At 34.9% G+C, this 23,377-nt stretch overlaps 2 protein-coding genes and 1 non-coding gene across 11 annotated transcripts; 2 read left to right on the top strand and 1 right to left on the bottom strand.

The window, feature by feature from the left end:
* Nucleotides 1-952: 952 nt before the first annotated feature.
* Nucleotides 953-9,260, top strand: LOC104884415 (DNA repair protein XRCC2 homolog). 9 transcript variants are annotated; one of them, XR_008969059.1, is made up of 12 exons: nt 954-1,468; nt 1,559-1,706; nt 2,361-2,497; nt 2,857-2,927; nt 4,094-4,156; nt 5,723-5,860; nt 6,942-7,041; nt 7,144-7,213; nt 7,441-7,523; nt 8,058-8,128; nt 8,220-8,281; nt 8,618-9,260. XR_008969059.1 is itself a non-coding variant. In XM_057394303.1 (11 exons), exons 1-10 carry the CDS (start codon nt 1,280-1,282, stop codon nt 8,079-8,081), a joined length of 1,023 nt encoding a protein of 340 aa, XP_057250286.1. In that variant the 5' UTR covers nt 955-1,279; the 3' UTR covers nt 8,082-8,128; nt 8,618-9,260. The 9 variants fall into 9 exon arrangements, 1 of the variants encoding a protein (XP_057250286.1); XR_008969056.1 differs by having other exon boundaries at nt 953-1,468; nt 7,441-8,128; XR_008969060.1 differs by having other exon boundaries at nt 8,058-8,281.
* TRNAA-UGC (transfer RNA alanine (anticodon UGC)) lies at nt 1,057-1,129 on the bottom strand. The gene has a single exon. It is a non-coding gene; the product is annotated as a tRNA-Ala (tRNA).
* A 99-nt stretch (nt 9,261-9,359) lies between the features above and the next one.
* LOC104884416 (E3 ubiquitin ligase BIG BROTHER-related) lies at nt 9,360-20,831 on the top strand. The gene is made up of 7 exons (XM_048643121.2): nt 9,360-9,494; nt 13,333-13,477; nt 13,604-13,653; nt 13,887-13,928; nt 16,307-16,428; nt 16,720-16,828; nt 20,685-20,831. Exons 1-7 carry the CDS (start codon nt 9,378-9,380, stop codon nt 20,760-20,762), a joined length of 663 nt encoding a protein of 220 aa, XP_048499078.1. The 5' UTR covers nt 9,360-9,377; the 3' UTR covers nt 20,763-20,831.
* The last annotated feature ends 2,546 nt before the right edge of the window (nt 20,832-23,377 follow it).

Consider the following 23,377-nt stretch of genomic DNA (forward strand, 5'->3'; position numbering starts at 1 on the left):
TACAGACAAGAAAAAAAGAGCTATTGGGATTTTTTTTTGATGTAGTAGCTTTTTTATTTATTGATGGTTAGTAAAATAGTAGTTGAAAAGCAAAAGAAATATCAGATGGGTAAAAACATTGAAACTAGCCATTGGCAAACAAAACAAATTTAAATCATATTTTTTGGTTTTAAATTTGTCCAGACGTCTAACAGTTTGGAGTATATATTAAAAACTCCAACAAGTACACGCTAGTAATTACACACTAGACAATCAAGTTGGTACCAGATAAAGTCAAGTTGGTACCAAATTGTAACTTAAAACCAACTTAACTCTATTAGGTACTAATTAACTTCATTGTATTTTGGGATCAACCTACCTCTTCAACTTGTGAAATTACAAGTATGCGCGTATTTGATGAAATATTTGGAGACTCAACAAATTGTTACGGGCACTTTTCCATATATGAGAACTAGAATTTTTTGCACGCGATGCGTGCTTGAATATTGTTAATCTAATCATGACCTAAAAAGTTATTAGCGTTTTAAATTTATTTTAGTTTTTTCCCTCTTTTGTTTGGAGCTTCTCTTGTGAGTTATAAAAAATTTATTAGATCGTAGCATTGTGCAGTTATAAGCCCATAATCGAATTCGCGCAACCTGTATGATATATGGCACGAAATATTTTTTTTCTTGGCTGTGGAAACTGGATATAGTAACATCTTTTTGAGGGAAAAAAAAAAGAGGAATACAGTTTGCCAAATATAGGCAACTCTTAAATTTAGCAAAGTCAAAGATACAAACACTATTTTGTAATTTAGAAAGAGAAGGGGGGCAAAATTGGCATTTCAAAAGAGGACACCATTACTCCCCCCTTCCCTTATATAATATAGAGATAAGTGGGGGCCACATTTATTTGTATTCACTATAAAGCAATAAAGATTTATTATTACTTTGTTTTCATGAACTAAACTCGAAATAGGCGAAATCGGACCTGCTTTTTTTTTGAGGAGAATATTAAAAAAGATTTTTAACGAGCGTTTGAAAAGTTGCTCAGTAAAAAGAAAAAAACCTTGATTGGAGATGCGGGGGATCGAACCCCGTGCCTCTCGCATGCAAAGCGAGCGCTCTACCATTTGAGCTACATCCCCACATATTTTAAAATCTCTAACATTACCATTACATATTTTAGAATTTTGTAAAACACCAACTCCAGTCTCCAGTTCTCCACCCTTGTTTTCCTTGTTCCCGCCCACACGAAAAACAGCAATCAGAAACTGAGCAATACCAAAAACAAATTCATGAAATCATCAATGGATGTCCGACAATGGTTATCTACCGATGAAACAGCAGAAACCTTCATTTCTAGGGTTTCCACTTCCCGCCCTCCTCTTCTACTTCCGCCGCTTCACCGCTTTCCTCTCCACTCCGGCAATGTCGTCGAAATCGTCGGCCCTTCTTCTTCCGCTAAAACTCACATTCTTCTTCAGGTACTCTCTAACTTCTTCTTCACTTTTTCATATTTCTATCAATTTTCCACAATACATCACAATCTTAAGTTCAATTTTATTGAATTTTAGGTTGCTGTTCATTGCATTTTGCCTAAAGAGTGGAATGGCGTGAGTTATGGAGGGCTTGAGAAATCGGTTATGTTTGTTGATTTGGATTGTCGCTTTGATGTTTTACGTCTTCGTCACCTTCTTCAGCTTCGGATTTTTAGTGTTCATCGTATGTTTTTCTACTCACTTTTCATAGCCGGTAATAGATACTGATAATGTAATGAGCAATGATATTCCCATACCCGGTATGGGCCAATACATGGCATTTATGTAATTTTCATAACAAAAGTAATATTAAAAAAAATTATATATATTTTTTTATATTATTTTGAGCTTGTTAGTTAAAATCTTATTTCATATGTTAACACTATCTTATCATATCAGTTAGCTATTATATCATACTGGGTTATATCTAATCATACCAAGTAAAGGTATGGCAAAAGTTGTCCCATACCGGATATTGGAGTATACTTTTTCGTAAGTCGTAATGTATATACTATATGACTGTGTTTTGGTAAAGAAGGTCTCGTGACAATGTCCGTGGTAATATATATTTTCCGTTACCACTCAATACTACCGCTACTGGTGATGGATGGTAATGAAATCCTATTAATAATATTATAAAAGTGCCATTACCATGGACAATAGTATATGACTTAATTCGTAATTTTATCTGCGAATTTTTTACCATTTCTACTATTTATTACCAGCTATCACTTTTTAAGTTTATTGTGGCCGAGATATATGGCTAGAAATACTATTATACTTATAAATTGTGGGTTGAGTAGTCTCTGAATTCTGAAATTTAGTGTAACTTGTTCAGAATTAAGTAGGGGAGTGAAGAATGAGCTGCATGATGCTAGAGATTGGACATGTGATCAGGAACTAATCAACAAATGCTTGGAGCGCTTCCTATATGTTCGTTGTTATGATAGTTTAGAATTTCTTGCTATGCTGAAGGTGAGGAATGTTAAGTTCTTGAATTCTTCGTAGCTAGACAACTATCGCCTATCAGTATTCGGAGGGTCTTCTATTGTCAATTATCAGAGGATGTCCATGCCACTATTATGTGCCAAAAAAGCCATATTGCACACCATTTGTAACAGCTGTATTAGACATCATTACCTCTATGGTGTTACACGGTTCATATGGATCTTGGAAGTTTGAAATGATCGTTTCTCATATAGAAGTATTCTTAATTCTTATTCTAGTTGAGTTAGTCATTATAGATAACCTTTAGCTTTCATAAGTTGGACTATTTGTCTATTTCTATTACCTGATATCTACATATCAAGATAAGTTTTTCCAATTGTGTGTAGACTTTAAGCTATCAACTTCAAACAAAAAGGCAGGAGCTTGCTTCAAAAGTCTATTTCATGATGATTGACAGGTTTGCTTCAAACTAAGAACTGACATTCTTCTTCTGTCATATTTTCAACTTATAGTACATTGATATGTTTGCATTTCTATTTGACAATGTCCCTGTATATCTTATTGATATCATACAAGTAGTACTTGTTTTAGTTCTAGTTGTGGTTGGTGATCATAGGTATCTCTTGACATCTTGAAAGCGGATCTTTCTACTCAGCCTGAGAGGATCAAATACACAGAAGAAAGTCTATAGCTGACATATTTATCAAATTATGATGCCAAAAGAACTTAGTAGTTGCAGGACATAGCTATGTAGTGGGAGGTATATATATGTTATTTTAAAATAATGATGCCAAATGGGATAGAAAACCTTACAATGACACATCAATTGTACAAAGCCGGTGCTCTTTAAGTCATTCCTATTAATGTCGAACTTGGGAGGGCTATCAAGAATCAAGAGGAGGTACAACACCATTATGGTTGATTTGCTATAAAACGATCATGGCCACACTTATGGAGGGAAATGGAATCTCACTTTTGGGTCGCTGCCTGTTGTATCATGAAGCACAAATCTAGGACAAGACAGAAGCACATATCTACTAATGCTTAGTTTTGAGTATAAAATTTGAGTGCTCTGTAAATTCTGCAAAGCTTTAGAGCTCTTTTACATGATTTACAATGAATATTTGCAGTTTGGGTGCAGGGTTATTGCTCATACATTATTTGTACAGTTCCGCATTAGCTTAAAATGACAGGACATTTTGCAATCAATTTGTAAAGCATGTTAATTATTGCCTTTAATGTAATGGCTGATAGCTTGATCTTAAGACCACACACCTGTGCACCAATGAACTCAACACATTATATGAAGATGAATGGTACTCAGATAACTCTTATGTATTCATTATTAATGCGTTGAGCAATCTGTTAGTTTTGAGATCTGTTTTCTTCAATGTACAATATAGATGTAAATAATAATCAACGAATGAGAAAGTGTGTTATGATGTTAAAGAAACCTATAATTGTATTTGTTTTTAAGATGATAAATAATGTGGCTCTGACTCATAAATTTCTGTTGCTTATATCTGTGATAGGCTTTCAGGTTCCTAGTTCTTTTGAGATTGAAGAGTAGTATCTAATATATTTTTTTTTTTGATTTAATGTTCAAGCTGTATTTCCTGTCAGTATAGGAGCTTACTATTGGGTCGACCGTGCTTCAACATCCGTGCCTCTTGGGTCAAACAATAGGTATCTTCTGTGCCATGTTAAAATATTTGATTATGTCTTCTTGTTCATTCTCAATTGTTCTTTATCATGTCTGCTTGATTTGCAATTTCCTTTTGGATGTTCCCTGTTTCTCTTTCTGTTCTGACTATTAAGACAACCTTGATACCTGTTGCGCGGTCGTGAAAAGAGTGCATTTTCAGAGCTGAGATTAACCTGATAAATTTTTACAGCTATCTCTAAGAACCAATCTTTTCCTTTTTCCATCTAAGGAACGTGGGTGAAATACTTTATTTTCCGTTTATATGTCCTTTCAGGAGATCAAAGATTCCCTACCAGATACTTCAAATTTTGGCTGTGATTTAGAGTGGCTTCAAGTTTTTCTAGATGAGATGGGAAGCATAGAGATGCATATATGTGCTTCTAGTGGAGCACTTGTGCAGGAACTTAAGATTTGTGTGGAAGGGACCTAGATTAGATGGAAGCACAGAGATGCATGTATGCGATTCTTGTAGAGCACTAGGGTAGGGACTTCAGATTTGTGTGGAAGACACCAACCTATATTGGATACAACCTTTAAGAAAGTGAGGAATAGAGTTCAAGTGAGACATCAACCATATTTTAGAACTTTTGAGATGCTTTTTTGCGAAAACCAATTTCTTTCTAGAAGCATGTTAAAGTAGCTTGGAGATCTCTGAATTACTTCTGAGAGTGTACTGCAGAGATCTGAGGGAATTGCTAGGTCCAAGAACTGCTCAGTCTACATGCTTGCTGATTTGCTTGCAAGAGGCTGAAGACATCAAACAGTCTTTAATTATTCTCTTTCAAGTCTAATAATCTAATCTTGTTCTCAATTTGATATATAAGATTAGAAATAATGGCTGTAATTCAAATTCCTGGCAGAGTGGCAGTTATCTGCTATGCTTAATAGTCATTGCAGTGATGGAGGGCAAGATAAATGTCGGCCTCCTTTTGCATCAATCACCTATGTGGCCTGGAAATGGTTGGGGTTTCGAAAGTGGAAACATTACAATAATGGGGAGACTGTAAGTCCCAGTCATTTTTGGGCTTTATTAGCAAAGAAATGGCTGGGAGTTAGGAACAGATTTGTAACCTCAGGCCGAGGTTCCGTTCTTCATAGCCAATCACAATCATCTGCTGCGTTCATTCAATAGCTGACATTAACATAGAATTCGAGACGAAATTTTATGTTCTCTGGTTGAAATAATTTGTGAGCTGACATGCTTCAATGTGAAGACAGTTTATGCCTTGTACACTTTTCAAAAGGGTTCTCATAGTTTTCTGGAAGGTATAGGGTAGTTCGGTCGAGAAACTTTCTAGGAAAGTTCAGTAGGTGGGGTTTGGAGAAGGAGAAAGGTAGGCTAACTGTATCATTCTATTTGAAGTGTATGAGTGGGATCTGAGGGACTAAAATATAGTGTTTTTAGGCATGATCATATTCACGCTATTATCATAAATAATTTCCACTTAGATCCTTCTTTTGGTTAGTATATTGAAGAGTCCTATTACAATTGGATGTATAAGAAAAATTTATCTAGAAAATTTAATTGCCATTGTCATATTGTTCAGGAAAATCTTCTCACTTCAAAGTGTAATAGAAGCTGTGGTTCGTGAGATCCAAAACTTTCTGCAAGTGCAACCTATGCTTGTTTTAGCTACTAAAGCTACCATATTTGGTGACAAGTCTGCAACCAATGACATAAAAAGGTAATCTGAATTGCTTATGTTAAACAAAGTGTTGTCGTATATAGAATTTTTGTTTCAACTATGGAATAAGAATTTATGCAAGGCACATTTTATGTTGAGTTTAACTAACCAAATTGGGTAAATTGACAAGACCTCCAAGTATTACGCCAGTCCATATTGCATCTTAGTTGTCTTATGCACGAAGTACGAAGCATAAAGAAAATCGTTCCTCGAGTTTCTTATGTTGCATAAGATTTGTGTTTGGCGGATTAACAATAAGATAAATCTTTGTATAGTTATTGTATTTTTAAATGAGTTTCCTCAAAGCTTATGAATATTGACTTTGAGGGCTCGATGGTTTGAAATGCATATCCAGATGACTAATCATCTAACGCTTGACCTATACAAATACATTAGCTATAGATGAAAGGAATGTCTAAGCCTCTAAGGCTATACTAATCGCCTTTTTGAGGTCCTTATTGTTTTCTTATCCCAATCATGCTAAATTAGACAAGACCACAAGAAAAGAAAGTCATATCGTTATGATTAGAAAAGTTGATGAAATATATTACGAAGTATTGCTGATATGGAAACTAGTACGACTTTGCCATCTGTCTTAAGCAATATGAACTTTATCACTATCTTGTCACCATGCATGATGGAGGACCATGTATATTCAAATTAGCAACTGGAACATACATGAAAAGGAACAAAGAACAACAAGCTAAAGTAGCTACAATGGCGAGCAATCTTAGCAAGGGCGAAAAGTTCTAACTCTTTAAAGAAAAAGTCACACCACTATATGTTCCAATTGCTTATTCGGATACACATCGATGCAGAACATTACAAATCAAAATAAATTTGGCATCATTTTACTCACTTAGTGAATTTACTGTAGTCTTAAGTGAACACTATTGATGCATCACATCATATTTAGTTTCTCTTAGGGAAATTACTGTGAGTCAAAATCGACATCATATGCAGGCATCTGGAATTCTGAATTAATAGTCTTGCAACTTGTTGCATTCTCATTTATCAACGTGGTTTTGGATTCTTGAATGGATTATAGGTCCTTGCACTAACCCAATTGTCATATGAACAGGACATTTAGGAAATGGTCCTCAGAGGATGCGTCAGGTCACCACACTACGGAAAGCAGTCCTGAGAAAGTTCATCGTGAATATATGCCTTCTGCTTGGCAGGTAATATTTGTATGATACATGTAAATATTGAAGTTTGCCCGTTGATGTGCTACTGCGAATATACTGGGCACTAAAAATATATATGCTTCTTGTTTGATCTAGCAGTCCTTTGTTACACATAGGATATCTGTTCGACCATCAAGTCCAGAAAGCTGTGCTACTAATTGTCTGAGTACTCTTCTTGACTTCTTCCTTTCTATCTTTTTTAGTAAAATTTTATACGTACTTTGCACTATTATCGTCTTCTGGAAGCAGCCTTCTGCCTACCTGCCTGTCAAAGGCATGGCTGCATATATTATGATTTCTCCACATCCCGCCTGTGGCAGAGTATATTGACTGTTATTCTTGTTTATTGCTGTCTCTGCGCTATGGCAAATGTGTTTCAATCTTTTGATGCAGATAATACAACTGATGAGCAAGTTTACTTAGCGCAATGGTTGCTGCCGTCGCTAGGCTTCAAAGATAAGTTTGTGATTAACGATGTAAGGAGTAGAATATTGTGCTGTACAAGACTTAATATAAGCTTCTTTCTTGGGTCAATCTATTTACAGGAATCAATATGTAATCCATGCTACCTCATGCTTGTTAATTTTATACCAAGTCGTCTGTGCTCACCCACTAAGAGGCTGAAGTAGCCATGGCTTTCCTGGTCTTTCTTCCTAACCAACTGCCAGAAAAATATATTCGTCTTTGTATTTAATTTGATTATAGACATAGAATAATCCAACAGTATAATTTGCCTATTGTCTACTGTAACGCACCAACCACAAAAATTCCTATATTTTTCTAAAATAATACTATTTCTCCACAGGAAGAGGAAATTTCTGATTGTTTTGAGTGGACAAGTGACTTGAACTTTTTTCCCACAGAAAACTCTTACCTTTTTCCCCTCAAAAAGATAATTTAAGAAAAGGAAAAAATAAATGAATCTAAGAAAGAGGAGATAAAGAAGCTCGGGAGTTCAAAAATGTCGTGTTTGTGGCTCTGTGCATACTAATTTAGTTTTGTACTTGCAGGCTGGCATATCAATTGTTCCTTGATATCGATGCACAAAAACAAAGCTGTGGAAGTTTTTGAAGGACCTCGGGTATTTTCTATGATCTTTACCTTCAATGGCCAAAATATACTTTGAACGAAATCAAAAGGGCTTATTGAACTCTTACTTTGACATTGTGCAGTAGATAGTCCTATGATCATATGAATTAAGGGTTGACGCGAAAGAATCTCTTTGTTATCACAGGTATTATAGATGTGTATATATAACTCGGCCTGTCGGCCCTGGGTGAGAAATAATTGATCCAACAATGAGCCGGAGACGGAGCCCCAGTAGAGGATTAGGGGGAATTAATGTTGATGGCCAAAGAATCTGGAATATTTTCATTCTTTCCTAAATATATTTCTGGATATAGGTTGATTAGAAAAAAGCAAAGTGCAGTAATAGTACTAGTTATAAATTTATAATCTACCTAAGTTGCATTATCATATATATCTTTTTATGAATAAATTAAATTCTCTTATATTTCATCTTCAAGAACTTCTAATGGGTAGTGGTGCATATGTAACTTTTTAACTGCAGATCTGGGGACAGAGACCGTGCTTTGTAAATCGGATGGACATTGTTAGTTTTAGGGGCTTAAGAGGCAAGTTTTTCAATTATCAGGGACGGACGTTCAAACCTAGTTTGCTTCAGCATGAAAACTTTGGCAAATTAAACACGTCAAGCAAAAGCAGGAATGCAGGATTGTCAAAACTCCTCATAGAAAAGATGCAAATTTCATATAAATAATTGTAGCAGTTCCGGAGCAGATGATCTGCAATTCTATTCTGTTTATAATACCTTTTGTATTAATCTGACACTTCGACCTGGCATGAATGTAATACAAGATAGAGAAATGAGTTTTCTATGCTGAAGGAATTGGCAGCTTGAAAGCAATGTTATTTGAATATTTTCGGGGGTCCGAAAACGAAAAGGTTATCTCTATCTTGTTGTTTGAAAAGTTCCATCGGAGGTTTATCAACTTCAAGGGGGAATGATGGTGGAACTTTTCATCTGGGGCAAGTAATAGGAGCAACTGCCTTTCTTTGCAGTATCTTGTGTATAAAGAATAGAATAATAGATGGAATATATTTTGAAAGTTATTAGCGTGTAATATAGTACTACCAGAAAAGGTTGGCTAACTGAATTAACTTTCTTTATTATATATCTATTTTTCTGCCTAGCTTCAGGTTTTGCTGCTTGTTTAATATCATCTTTCTTCTTCAAAATCCAAAGCTGTAAATAACTGATTTAGCTAATACAATAAAGAACACGTCTTGTTCGAAGAGACCGAGGAAGAATGGAGAACAATGATGAGCAGGCAAAGCAGCAGCAGCAGGTACCGAAGCAGCTTTCATTAGATCAGTTGGAGCAGGTTGATTCGGATCATGCTTTTGCTTTGGCGTTGCAAGAACAGGTTTTCTCTCTTTGCTCCTTTGAAAATTCGGTCTCAAATTAGCAATTAAGGGGTCGTTTGGTTCGAATTAGGGAATGGAAACAGAGTGGAATGGAGATAAGGGGTGGAATGACAATGGAATATGTTATTTTTAACATTTGTTTGCTTTAACTCAGGAATGGAATCATTTTTCTACTACTCCTTTTCTCATTGTTTGGTTCACATTTCTAATGGATTCATATTTTTTAATATTATCATTATACCCAAAAAATTATAACTTTCTAGAACACAATAATTTTCTACCCACATCAAAATAATTCAATCCCATTCCATAAGTCAAACAAAATCGATATACCTAAAATCAATTATACCATTTACATCCACAAATCAGAATTCAGAAATAAGCAAAAAAAAAAAAAAAAGACAAAAAATTACAATATGTAAATAAAGAATTATAGAATCAAGACTTACAAAATATTAATAATAAGACAACCAAAATCAATCAATCGTCCAAAAATCACAAATCAACACCAAGATTCACGAATCTATTTCTCCAAAATGACAAAATGAAAACCAAAATCAAGACAAAAAGAGTACCCAAGTAGTTTTTCAGGTTCGATTATACCATAGTTATTTTCGAATTTGAACACGATAAGCTTGGTTTTTACTTTCTTTTTCAAGCATGTAACATCAAACTTGAATTTTCGCCAATCTCTTCGATTATACCGTCGATTCGAACATCCGCCATTGTTGATTTGAGTCAAAGTGTTGAAATTTTAACAGAGAAATTCGACAAATTTTTGTAAATTGGGAAACCCTATATTTTTTTGGATTTGTTTTGAAGACATGGAGGAGAGAAGGGGTGCGAACAGAGGAGAGAGGAAAAGGTGCAAGCAGAGGAGAGAGAAAGAGGTGCGAACAGAGTAGAGAGAGAGAGAGGAGAGAGAGAGGTGTGAACAGAAGAGAGAGAGGTGTGAGGAGAGAGAGAGGGGTGCAAACAGAAGAGAGAGAGAGAGGAGAGAGAGAGGTGTGGACAGAGGAGAGATAGTGAGGTGAAGTGTTTGAGGAAGGTAACAGATTGTTTCCTCTGGTGAGAGGAGGGTTTCAAATTAATGGATTCAGAATTGGACTAGTAAGGGAGTGAAATAAGTTAGCAACCCAACCAAACATATTAAAAGGGAGTCCATTACCTCAATCCGTTTCCAAACCCAAAAAACCTCCAACCAAACAGGCCCTAAGTATAGTATAGGTGGCTGTTTTGACCTGTTTAGGCCAATTATACCGGCTTTCGGAAAAGCTTGGATGAGGCAGGCTGAGAATTTTACCGGCAACAATGAGTTTGTTTCATAATATAGCCTGGTTAGGGAATCAAAGTTGTTTGCTACACTTGGTGCTCTTGAATGACTTGAGAAACCAGGCCTAGAATTCAAAGTAGGTTAGGCGCCCTCTTAGAAATGCTTAAGTGGGATTTTTCATGATTATCTGAAAAGTAATTACAGAGAGTTGCATGGTTTAAAGGCGATTTTAATTTTACTTTATACTTCTAATACGTAGAAAAACATTTTTGTAAAATGCTCCATAAAAAGAAAAGAATGTTTACAGTTTCTAGACGCAGAGTAGAATCTATAATAATATACTAAAAAGGTCGTGGAGGTATAACGTATATCATATGTGATCTTTGAAATAAAAAATAAAAACTTAATTATGAATTCAATATAAGATCATTGTTTAATATTTCAATATAAAATATATGATTTTTAAACTTTTAAGTTAAAACTGCTTGAGTATTTTTGAAAGCTTAATTAGCTTCGTAATAATCTCTTAAGTAGTGAAATTAAATGGCTTTTCATTACTATCTTAATCGTCAGTAAAAATTATCGATTGGTCATTATGGCAGAATCATAATTTCAAGGTGCTAGAATTTTTGTATGGGTAATAATTATCTACATAACTCATGCATTTATGTTTGAAGAAAGATTTTTCAGAGACTTGATAAGTAGTAATTGTCATTCCGCCGTCCTATAATATAGTGCTCACATTTTTTTAGGGTGTGTTTTATCAATTTATTTGGACTAAATTATCCTTCATTTCTACATAAATTTTTCAAACCACCCCTACATTTCTTTAAAATACGTGCCCTTATGTATTGTTTTACACTATTCCAATGAACATTTTATTGCTTTTTTATTTTAATTTAAAGGAAAAAGAAAGTAAAGAGTTAGTTCCAAGTCAAAAGTACCAAGAAAGCACTTATTCCTTTCATTTCCCTTAATTCTCGTGAAAAATGAGAAGTAAGCACTAAATTATGGAACGGAAGGAGTATACACATTTAATGTATTATCTTGATTGATGAACTTAATACGCGACTGGGGAGGGGGGAGGTGGAAGACACGAACTGGCGGCGACCGACCTGACCTGTGAACGGAGAGGACCCAAAATGCGAACAAAAACCGAGACAAAGGGAAAGCCAACAACGCCACTAACCTACGAACACGAAGAAGACAATCAACAGGCTCGCCGACGACGTGCGGCCACCAGCGAGCTTGTTGCGGCATATCTCTGTGGCTAGGGTTTTGTGGTTGGGATAGAGAGAGAATAGAGGGGGTTAGTGCAATATATTTTTGGTTAATAGGATGAAGCAAGTTACTCATGCTAAAAGATTACATGCAGATTGGTCGCCTAGTTTGAGTTACTTAGGATTATATCGATTTTCTAGAGAAAATAAAAGATCATCACCAGCGATTAGGATTTTTTTTTTTTTTTTTTTTACATCCAAGGAACGTATATCTCTATTCTATATGGAAATATAAATAGACAAATGAAGTTTCAGTGTTTCTTGAGATTCACTTTGTTTTGATTATTGAAAGAGAAATAACAAAGTAAAAGTGAGGAAACCTAAAGTCAATTTTTTGTCTATCCACCTTCGACTGATTATTGAAAGAGATAGACAGAAAAAATATAATCTATCCTCGTTTTAGAGCTTTTCAGTATATATATAACTAATAGAACATCTTTTGGTGAAAAATTATTAGATAAACACTCAATTTGTACCACTTTAATCTTCGCATAAGAAATGTAGGCTGTCTCTAATACTCGTAATGTAGAATGTTTGTATAATGTGTAAAAAAAGCTAATGTAAAAATAGAGTTACAATAGCAATATACTTCATTCGTTTCTTTTTGTTCTCTTTTGATTTCTTTTGATGCTCTTTATATTCTCTTAAGTTTTTTGTGTTTCTTTTGTGGAGAATCCTCTTCCAACTTTCGCCTCACCAAGATATGAACCACACTAAAATACAGTTTACTCAATTTTCCAATCTAGTCTTCACCTATCCCAATAATTTCCTTATAGATCTCAAAGTTTTTTTTATCCTGATGTGCGTGTAGATTAAAAAAAATGAACAATAATATAAAGAAAATACGTCCTTAAAAGTATATATCCTTCATATTATGGTCATTCTTAAATTACTAGTATCTTAACATAAAAGTGACATCCTCTACTTATAACTAATTATTTGTATATCATTTCTTAGTGTTTGTGAAACACATATGTTAACAATTTTAAAGACAAAAGAGGAGTATATACTAATTCCTTTGTTTGTTAGAGGATGCGATACTTTTGATTTACACGCTTAGTAATGCATAATTTTGACTATTGATATCTTTAATTATTTATTAGTGTAAATTTTAGTTTTTGTAGATATGCATTAAAATAAATCTAATAATATCTTACTTAATTTTGTTGTATATACTTGGAAAAAAATGTACAGTCAGAGTTGATACATTAATAACGCAAAAATCAAAATATTGCAACTCATCAGTTCTCGAATTTTAATTCACTTGATCTATTTTGTAATTAGGAAAGCACATTTACAATGCTTGAGACAATTGAGAGTGACACTGATGAGGATGGACAAGACGATGAGGACGAAGAAGAGGATGAAGAAATTGGAAGTTCCTCATCTCAGGATTTTGATGAAAACTTCGATAGCCAAGAGTTCTATGGTGATTTCCATTTCAGGGATATTGATAAGCTATTTTATACATTTTACGAATGAGAAAGAGTATGATTTTTTTTTTTGAAAAGTTGGGAGTCTTTTAACATGTTACATATACTTGTGTTATTTGTAGATGAATTAGAGTCTCTCGAGGATGATGAAGAAGGTAGCTACACCGACCAGGTTATTCCAATCCTGTTTTAATGTTATACCCTATTCAATTTCATTACCATTTAAAATTTCTAAAAATGTTGGTGGATTAACTAGTTACATATTTTTAGTTACATCAAATACTTAAATAAAATATACATTGTGAATGAGGGTTTAAATATCCACAAAATAAACTAAATTTTAATTTTTTTTTTCTTAACATCAAGCACCTTCATAATTTATTTGACATAAATGTTATTTTGTAGATCGAGGAAGATGAGATCGATCCAGATGAAATGTCTTACGAAGTAAGTGACATATCTAACTAAATCTTATATTAGTGAAGATTATTTAATAATTTAGACCCCATATTATATATTTTTGTCGTTGTAATATGATATGATATCACGAGTCATCATCAATTAGAGTTCCTCATTGTTATTCTAGTATGAACACTAGACCAACTACAAGAGGGATGAAGTGTAACTGAAGGGTAATTTTCAAATTTAAATGCGGAATAAAAAAGACTTAGGATGAAAGAAAGATCACACACGAAATTTAACCTAGGGAAAACTTCCTAGACCCAGTAGCAAGAAAAACCTTGATCCCAAGGTATTTTGACTCAATACTATTAGAATAGGTCAAAAGACTCTCTTTACAACCTATTGCTGGACCCTTCTCTGTTCCACTAAGAACTTGTTTCCATTCACTCAATTCCTCCTGAACTGATGACACTCACTTGACTTCAGTCGAAGTCTTCTCTATTCATTCTTTCTCTCACTTGATTACAAGGATATTCTGAATTTTTTCACTCACCTAAATTGAACACTAAAAATATTACAATGAGATGTATTGTAGGAGTAGAAGAAAATAAAAAACTTTCAAAGTCAATATTGAATCGTAGTGCTTGAAAGTTGTGTGTTTTTCAAACAACTATTTTCTATTAAATAGGCGGTGTAAATTTTTGTTCTTTATTCCACGTTCTCCATGTTGTGTGATTATTTAGATCTAGGAATCATGGCGTTGAACTTGCTGCATTATCTCCACATTTTGTGCAACAGTTTCTGACGACCCACAACTAGCCGTTGTGCTCTATTATCTAGCGAGTGGATTGAGAAAATCTCGCTCCTTTTTTTTGTAGGCACCTATATTGAACCTGATTTTTCTCAACAAAACAACAACAATAAAAATACCTAATAATTGAGAATTTTTTTTCAAAAGATTCTAAGTTAATAGATCCAATCATGTAAAAAAAAAATCCTAAGTGTATAAATAATATCTTGACTAGATTAAAACTTATTAATCTTTTTTCACAAAATATATAAAATTAACACGACAATATTTTTGGGATTTAATATTTTTCAAAATAAAACTATATAATACCTAATTATATGACATCATCAAATTATGAAATACAACACTGTACCAGCCACGAGGGAAAGGGAACCGAAAAATAGGGGAAAGGGAGACTCGACACAGGGGAGGGGGAAGACTCGACACAGGGGAGGGGAAGACCACGTCGCGACCGTAAAATCGACGACGGACGAACAAGGGGAGGAAAATGACGGCGGATAGACAAGGGAGGAGGGGATTGAAAACGACGACTAGAAGATGACGAGACGCAGGGGAGGGGGACGAAAACGGCGACGAAGAACGGGGGAGGGGGAGGGAAAAACGACGTCTAAAGCAGGGGAGGGGAGGGGAGGGAAAACAGTGACTACAAAACAGGGGAGGGGATATAACCTACAAGGGAGGCTCGCCGACGACCGGTGGAGCAATGGCGCCCACCGGCGAGCCTTCAAAGGCGGCGGCCGACAAGTGTACTTAGGGTTGATGTTTTAGGGTTTGGGTAGGTATTTTAGAGAGCGGCTCCCCCTGTGGTTAATGAAGGGATGAGTTTATTTAAAATGGAGGTTTTAAGGGTGACAAAATAATATGATGTTTTTATCTCATTATAATAGATTTTAGGAGGCGTTTGGTTCATATGATTTTGGTATGAGGTATGGGTTGATAATGAGCAAAACCCATACCTAGTATTTGTTTACAAAATCAAAAGATTTAAAACCAATACCTCAAACCCATAAGGTATGGGGTTTAGAAACCCAAGGGGGTAGGTGGGTATGACTCATACCAATACCTCAAGGTACCAAATAGAAAAAAAAAATCCATTCCCAAATAAAACCAAACACGTGGTATTAGGTATCAAGTTCCAAACCTATACCACATTGGTTTCATTCCTGGTTTCAAACCCATACCACTTTATGAACTAAATACCCCCTTAAGGGTATAAGGTGGAGGTCGTAAGGGTGATTTTAATGGAACATAAGTAGTTCTGACGATCCCAAAGCAAAAAGGATTAGCCAAATTAAACATGGGAATCAAATTGAAAACTATCCATTATGATTTTCTCCTAATGTGTATAAATTTGAATTCAGAACTATCCATTATTCCTTTCACCTTTAAATTGCTAAAATATAAGGTTGGATCTTGTATTCACTAAAATTATGGAATGAAAGTTAATTTTAAATACAAGTAATTGATTCTTTCAAAACTGTAAAAGTGACCTCAATCATTTTTGTTACTAATAAATTATTTCTGATAAACATGTTTGTGCATAGCCATAAACACCTATTATGAAATATTTATACAAGAATTGCATAAATCTAGAGTTATTTTGATATTATAGGAACTAATGGCCTTGGGAGAAATTGTTGGAGAGGAGAGTCGTGGTCTATCTATTGAGGAAATCAATTCATCAATATCACCCTACAATCACAAATTTGTTCAAAGCAAAATTATAATTGATCGGTAAGTTTTTTTATTTCCTTTTTTTTTTACTTTCGAATCTTATTTTATTATCTTTATTGTATGCGTTGGTAATGTCTTGAATTAACACTTAAGACCTGAGATTTAATCGCTCTACATTATTTTCATTTGCGTCTTTATGCACAAAAAAATGTTTTACATTGATTTTCTTTGATAGAGAAAATAATTTTATTATATGTGATAGCATGTTGATTTATTATATTATTGTGTTACCTTTCTTATTATCAGTTATTTATTGAGGTATGTTATTTTGGAGATTATATAATTTTTTAGGTGTGTAATATGCCAAATCGAGTATGAAGAAGGGGAACAACTAGTTGCCTTGAATTGCCAACATCCATTTCATACGGATTGCATAAATCAATGGCTTCAAATTAAGAAGGTAATTAGATAATTGTTTTCATATATTTTGATGATACCCCTTTATTATTGAAACGATACCCAATCTACCCTCTATCTCAAAATAATTATCTGCTTTACATATGTCTCGTTTATTTGTCTTCTTAGTAAATATATACAACGACAAAGATACATATATATCTTCTTAATTCTGATTAATTATACTATCTAATATATTCATTCATTGGAATTACTTTCTTAATGTGTATATGCATAGTGCAAATATCAAAATGTTACAACTATCAAATTAAAAGACAAAGGAAGTTATGAAATATCAAATGTCAAATAAGATGGCTATCTTAAAATGGATATTCTCTGGTGATATTTTAATGCACTTAGAAGTTAGGGATCCTAAGACTCTCATAAACTGGTTTCATTCTTCATCAATCTTCAATTTTCAATGTGAGTAGATAACAATAAAACGACCGTAGTTGTGCAAATTGATATGTCTAACATTAGAGGGTTAGAAGTCTTATCATATTACAGTCGATTTTCTCATAAATTTTGTGGATAAACATATTTTTAGTAGACATTAGTATATGATAAGATATAATGTACTATACACTCTTTCTGCTTCGATCAGATTAGAAGAAGGTAAAGCATATGTCATAAAGTATTGAAGATTTAATTGTTGAGTTTGTCTTGTAAGAGACCGCCTACTTTTAAAATAAAATTAGGCAATGGTAAGTCCAATATTAAAAAGAGAATTAACCCAATAGTGACTAAGTTAATGTCTTTCCGTGTTAGAATTTGTATTCAGGGAGGAAGAAAGTAGAAGAAAGTGAGATTAGCCATTGTTGGCTTAATTGAGAGCTCGAAGAGCTAGAGAGAGAATTGAGTAAAATGGCTACATTTTATTATTGATAAGTGGTCAGAATAGTACAACCTATCTTATTTATACTATTTACAATTAGTAATAAAACTAACACTAAGTAACTACAATAACTAAAACTGTATATTCCAACACCCCCCCTCAAACTGGAAATGGTGAAAAGTATTTCCAGTTTGAAGTGGAAAGTATTATTATATCATACAATGCGACGTGAACTGAGATCTACCAATCAACGTTGCTCGAACATGCCAACTCGAGATCTCGAAGATGCGCTACTCAAGTATAGAAAGACTTTTAGACATGCCAACTGCCAAGTTGTGAAGAAGTAGAAGAACCCCTTTCAAGCTTGAACAATCCATAACTAGTGCAGCAACAACAACCAAACTCACGTCATATTCAGTTCATTCACTTCATTGTGATGGATAATGGGTTATATGGATGTGTAGCAGCTGATCCACCATGAGGCAGGAGCATTACAAATTATCCACAAAATTAGAATTTGGAACAACCAACCAACGCTCCTGCTTGTGCGAAAGTACCCCAAACAAACATCAAGCACCACTTCAAAATCCAACAATCAAAAAAACAACCAGTACAACAACCATATGCCATAAACCCACAACTCCAAGATGAAATAGGAAGATAAAAGAAGAAAGAGAATGAGAAATGAGAGTGAAAACGACCACTTCGGTCTTGAAAGAATCACAACTATGTGTGTCAAAATGACCATCTATTGGGTCAAAACAAGATCACAATGGATCATCAAGAAAGACCTCTAATGGGTCACAAAGGATCACTATGGATCACAACAAAGGCCACTATGGGCACAAAATAAGCCACTATGGGCAACAAGCCTCTATGGGCAACAAGCCTCTATGGGCAAAATGACCAACTATGGGTCTTAGAAAGAAGCCTCTATGGGCTGAAAAATAAACCACTGTGGGTTGAAACAACTTGGACCTCTATGGGTCTTAACAAACATGCCACTATGGGCTCAAAATTTGATCTCTAAGGATCATAAGAAATAACCATCTATGGGTCTTGAAGTAAAGGATATCAAACAAGTTCTCTGGAAATTTAACCTCGGCAACTTGATTGATGACCATAAAGAGAGGAAAGAAAACGATCCTATGGATCATGAGAAATGAGCCAACTATGGGCTAAGAAATGAGAAAAGAAAAAAACATTTGATTTTGATTTTCACTTGAATTGAATCGAATTTGATTGATTTGATTTGAATGGAATTGTATTGAATTGAATTTGCAAATAATGAAAGAAGAAAAGAGAATAACTATCATCAACTAACACCAATCACCATCTACCATCATCCAAGAATAACCAACAACATCAACACAGCAACAAATCAAGAACGACAGCCAGCAGAACAACAACTAACCACCATTTATCAGCAACTAAAGTTCACCAAAATTCACCAATCCCAACATCATCACAACAACATTATCACATTAACATGCTAATAGCAAACCCAACACAGCTTCAACAAACCCAAATTCACCAAAAATTGCGACAATCATTCACCAAATTTCACCCCCATAATGAAAGAATATAAACGAGAAATCAAGAAATGTACCAGAATCATACCGACGAGATGACGAGAAAAACTAACCACCAGAAATTCAGGAGCAGCAGAAGACCTCAAACCATCGAATGGTAGGAATGAAATGTTTGAAGAATGACTCAGCAAAGGACTTCGAGTGAAATCCCCAAATCAGCGCCAAAAATTGAGGAAGAATTTGCATTAATCTCAAGAATTCAAATACCAAACACAAGTGGGAGATTACTAGACTTCGAACAAGTACAAGAATTCGAGAATCGAGGTCAGAATCACAAGAATTGTCGAGAAATTTTCCGGGAAAACGAGCCACGAATTTGAGAAAAATGGAGATTGAGAAACAAGAGCCCTAGAAATTATTGATCGAAGATATTTGCGGAATTAAACTTGCGGAAGAAATTCTCCAATTGCGGAAGAAGAAAACCCAGTTAAATGAAAAATCAATCTGATAAACGAAATCGAACCAGAAATCGCAACCCAGAAAAAATCGCAGAAAATAAGATGAAATTTTGTGAATTTGGAAGAGAATTTGCGGAAGAATTTGAGCTAGGATTCGTCCCGCTCTGATACCATGTTAGAATTTGTATTCAGGGAGGAAGAAAGTAGAAGAAAGTGAGATTAGCCATTGTTGGCTTAATTGAGAGCTCGAAGAGCTAGAGAGAGAATTGAGTAAAATGGCTACATTTTATTATTGATAAGTGGTCAGAATAGTACAACCTATCTTATTTATACTATTTACAATTAGTAATAAAACTAACACTAAGTAACTACAATAACTAAAACTGTATATTCCAACATTCCGTGACTAATTTAATCGATTTAGTGATTAGGTTTACTTTTATATTGGAATTAGACGATCTCTTTTAATAATTTTTGTTAATTATTTGGCTTCATAGGTTGGTTGTTGTCTATCTAAAGAAAAGTATATTATTATTTTCTAAAAAAAATATTTACTATACTCATTTATAAATTTCATCACTTTGCATCCCCTTATTCCATGTGATGGATACTGAAATGCAAATTGAACCCTCAATGTCATAATTTAAACACAACATTCCTGACTACTAAAGTATCAATTATTTAAAGTACTTTAGTTTTTGCGTATTAAATATTTTTGTATTATTGCAGGTTTGTCCCATATGTTCCATAGAGATTACACCACCCGGAGAAAATGTTGATAATGTATAACGTTTACCACTACTATATTCCTGGATTTGCTTATTTTTAGATGTTTTTTTTAGATTTAAAGTTTGTACATTTTAGCTTATGGAGATTGTTAAGACTTTGAAATTCAAAGTCTCTATTCTGTAGCATCAATGTATATTTAGTAAATAATAAGATACCGATGTGTCATGTGTGTATATACATAAAAGAATGAAGTTCCAGTAGAATGTAGACACGTTTATTCTTAGTTATAAAGTTTTTTTTTTTCAGGATATCCGCCAAATATCTTTCAGTGCCATTAGAATTCACACTCCACAGTTATGTACGCGTAAAAATTATAAAAGTTAATTTATGTATAATTTCATGATTATTTACGTTTTGATCAAAAAGGAAAATTCTTGTTTTTTGCTATTTTAATTTATCTTGTGATATTTTTATTGCGGATGTTCATGATAGAGTTTATGAGAAAGTTTAAATATATTTAAAGAGTTTACAGTATAGTACAACGATGATATGTAAAAAGATAACTCCATCCGTTTCGTAAAGGTTTTCCTTGTTACTGTTCCTATAGATACCAAGGAGGATCCATTTGTGTGGGGGTGTGGGGTAAGGTAGGAGAGAAAAAGGGGTGAAGATAAATAAACAAATAAAGAGGGGTTAAAGTAGGAGAGAGAAAAAGAGTCAAATTGAATTAATAATGTACTGGTGGACCATATGATAGGAACATGAGAGGATAAAAAGGAAAAAAAATTCAAATAAGGAATAAAGTAAGAGGAAAGATCTTTTGGAAACACACTTAAACGAAAGCGGGAAGATCTTTTAGGAAACGGAGGGAGTATACAAGAATAATAGAGATATACATCAAAGATAACTAAGGATTATCATAAGATAACTAAAGATATACATATGATCACAACCTTGATATTATATACTTCCTCCGTTCTAAATTAAATGCAACAATTTGGATGGCACAATCTTCTAGGCAATTTCTTAGGATGAGATTAACAAAAAGTAAGGACATGTGACTTTGTTAATTAGGGGAGAGAAAGGGGGACCACAATAGTAAAAAAGGGAGGGGGGGAATGGGGCGCCAGTTTTGGTGAGTGCAATGTGAACCCCTAAATATTGGTGGGAATTGTTTTTTGGCTCCAAAATGATTTGCTCCAAAATTTTAGAATTTCGGAGCCAAAATATTCAAACATTAAAAACCATATTGCTGAGTTTATAAAAGCAGCACCTGTTTAAACCTTTACATGCCATTAAATGTTTTCACCCCCTCCTCTTTTCCTACCGCTTTTAGTGTTGTATTGTTCACAAAAAAAAACCCTCACTTACAAATGGCACTTGCACACATAACACCATATTAAATTGGGAAAATTCCTCAGGTACCCCTGAGGTTTGGCGTAGTTCCCAAATTACCCCCCACATTTGGGGAATTCCTCAGATACTCATGAGGTTTGTGTTTGTGCTCAAGATACCTTACTATGGATGGAAACCTAACGCCGTTAGGTTTTCCTCTCTTTCTCCACCCATCATCCTCCATTGATGAACATGGAAGCTTTCTCTCTCCTCCCAACCCACTCTAAAGCCCTAACCACCCAACCCCCACCACCTCCCCTTCCCTCCCACCCTCACAGCCCCCCACCCATGTTAGCCGCAGCCCCTCCCCCCACCCCCCGCAGTCTGCGCCCCTCCCCCACCCCACCCCGACCCCACCCGTCCAAATCGACGCCCAGAACCCTGTCGAAATCGACCCTACCCCTTCCCCACCCAGTCGAAATCGATGCCCAGTTCAGTTTGGTTAATGAGCAGTGGCGAAATCGAACTTCTTCAGTCGGAGATTTGAGATTTGGAAAAAATAGAGGAGAAAGAGAGAGATTGCGAAAATTGGGGCTGCGGCTGGCAGGGGTGGGGGGCTGCAGGGGTGGGGGGAAGGGGAGGTGGGGGGGTTGGGTGGTTAGGGCTTTAGAGTGGGTTGGGAGGAGAGAGAAAGCTTCCATGTTCATCAATGGAGGATGATGGGTGGAGAAGGAGAGGAAAACCTAAGGCGTTAGTTTCCATCCATAGTAAGGGTATCTTGAGCACAAACACAAACCTCAGGGGTATCTAAGGAATTCCCCAAATATGGGGGGTAATTTGGGAATTACGCCAAACCTTAGGGGTACATGAGGAATTTTCCCTATTAAATTAGTTTATACACATCTCTTTGTACAACCAAAAAAACCCAAAAAAATCAACAAATCCTTTGTTTCAGTCAGCTTGGATGATGGTGAAGTTGTTGATCCTGGATTCTGGTCCATTGAGCAGCTACTAAGGGAAGAATTTTAGCTACATGAAGACATAGAAAATGAGGTAGAAGTAATGACCGAGGAAGAAGAACAACTCGAAGTAAGTATTTGAAGGAAGAAAACATATCTCACACTTGCACAAAGAAGACTAATTGTGGACAATCTGCTTCTATATCAGAATGATGGAAAAATACCATGGGGGTTTCAAAGCAAACTTGCCAAGGAAGTTGGTGTGTACAAGAGCACTATCAACATAATCTACAAAGATGCAATGAAACAAAGAGCATAGGGTAATGCATTAAATGTTTTGAGTAAGAGAGATGGTAAATGTAGGAGGAAACCAAATAACTATTATGATGATTTTTTTGCAATCAGTGCCCCTGCATCTTAGAACCAAAGATAGGGCCTTTGCAGGACACCGAAACTCCCCCATAATACTGTTTATAAGTTGTTGAAAAAGCACAGATTAAGGTAACACCCATCTAGTGACCACCTCAAAATGATAAAGGCACACAAGTTGTCCAGGATGAAGTGGGAGTTGGCCCATCTTCATCCTGGTACACCAACCACTCCAATCTTCACGGACATGCAAAATGGCATACATATTGATGAAAAATGGTTCTATTTGAACCCTAAAATGCGGATATTTTATCTCCTATCTTTGAGAATGATCTA

Source organism: Beta vulgaris, chromosome 4 (genome assembly GCF_026745355.1).
Source record: "Beta vulgaris subsp. vulgaris cultivar EL10 chromosome 4, EL10.2, whole genome shotgun sequence".
NCBI lineage: Eukaryota > Viridiplantae > Streptophyta > Magnoliopsida > Caryophyllales > Amaranthaceae > Beta > Beta vulgaris.

Bases quoted from the DNA above. Each gene is read 5' to 3' on its own strand.
- LOC104884415 (XM_057394303.1), top strand. From the start codon at position 1,280: ATGAAATCATCAATGGATGTCCGACAATGGTTATCTACCGATGAAACA. The intron at 2,498-2,856 runs GTGAGGAATGTT...AATTGTGTGTAG, and splicing joins AATTTCTTGCTATGCTGAAG to ACTTTAAGCTATCAACTTCA. The intron at 2,928-4,093 runs GTTTGCTTCAAA...ATTTCCTGTCAG, and splicing joins TATTTCATGATGATTGACAG to TATAGGAGCTTACTATTGGG.
- LOC104884416 (XM_048643121.2), top strand. From the start codon at position 9,378: ATGGAGAACAATGATGAGCAGGCAAAGCAGCAGCAGCAGGTACCGAAG. The intron at 9,495-13,332 runs GTTTTCTCTCTT...TTTTGTAATTAG, and splicing joins CTTTGGCGTTGCAAGAACAG to GAAAGCACATTTACAATGCT. The intron at 13,929-16,306 runs GTAAGTGACATA...TTGATATTATAG, and splicing joins CAGATGAAATGTCTTACGAA to GAACTAATGGCCTTGGGAGA.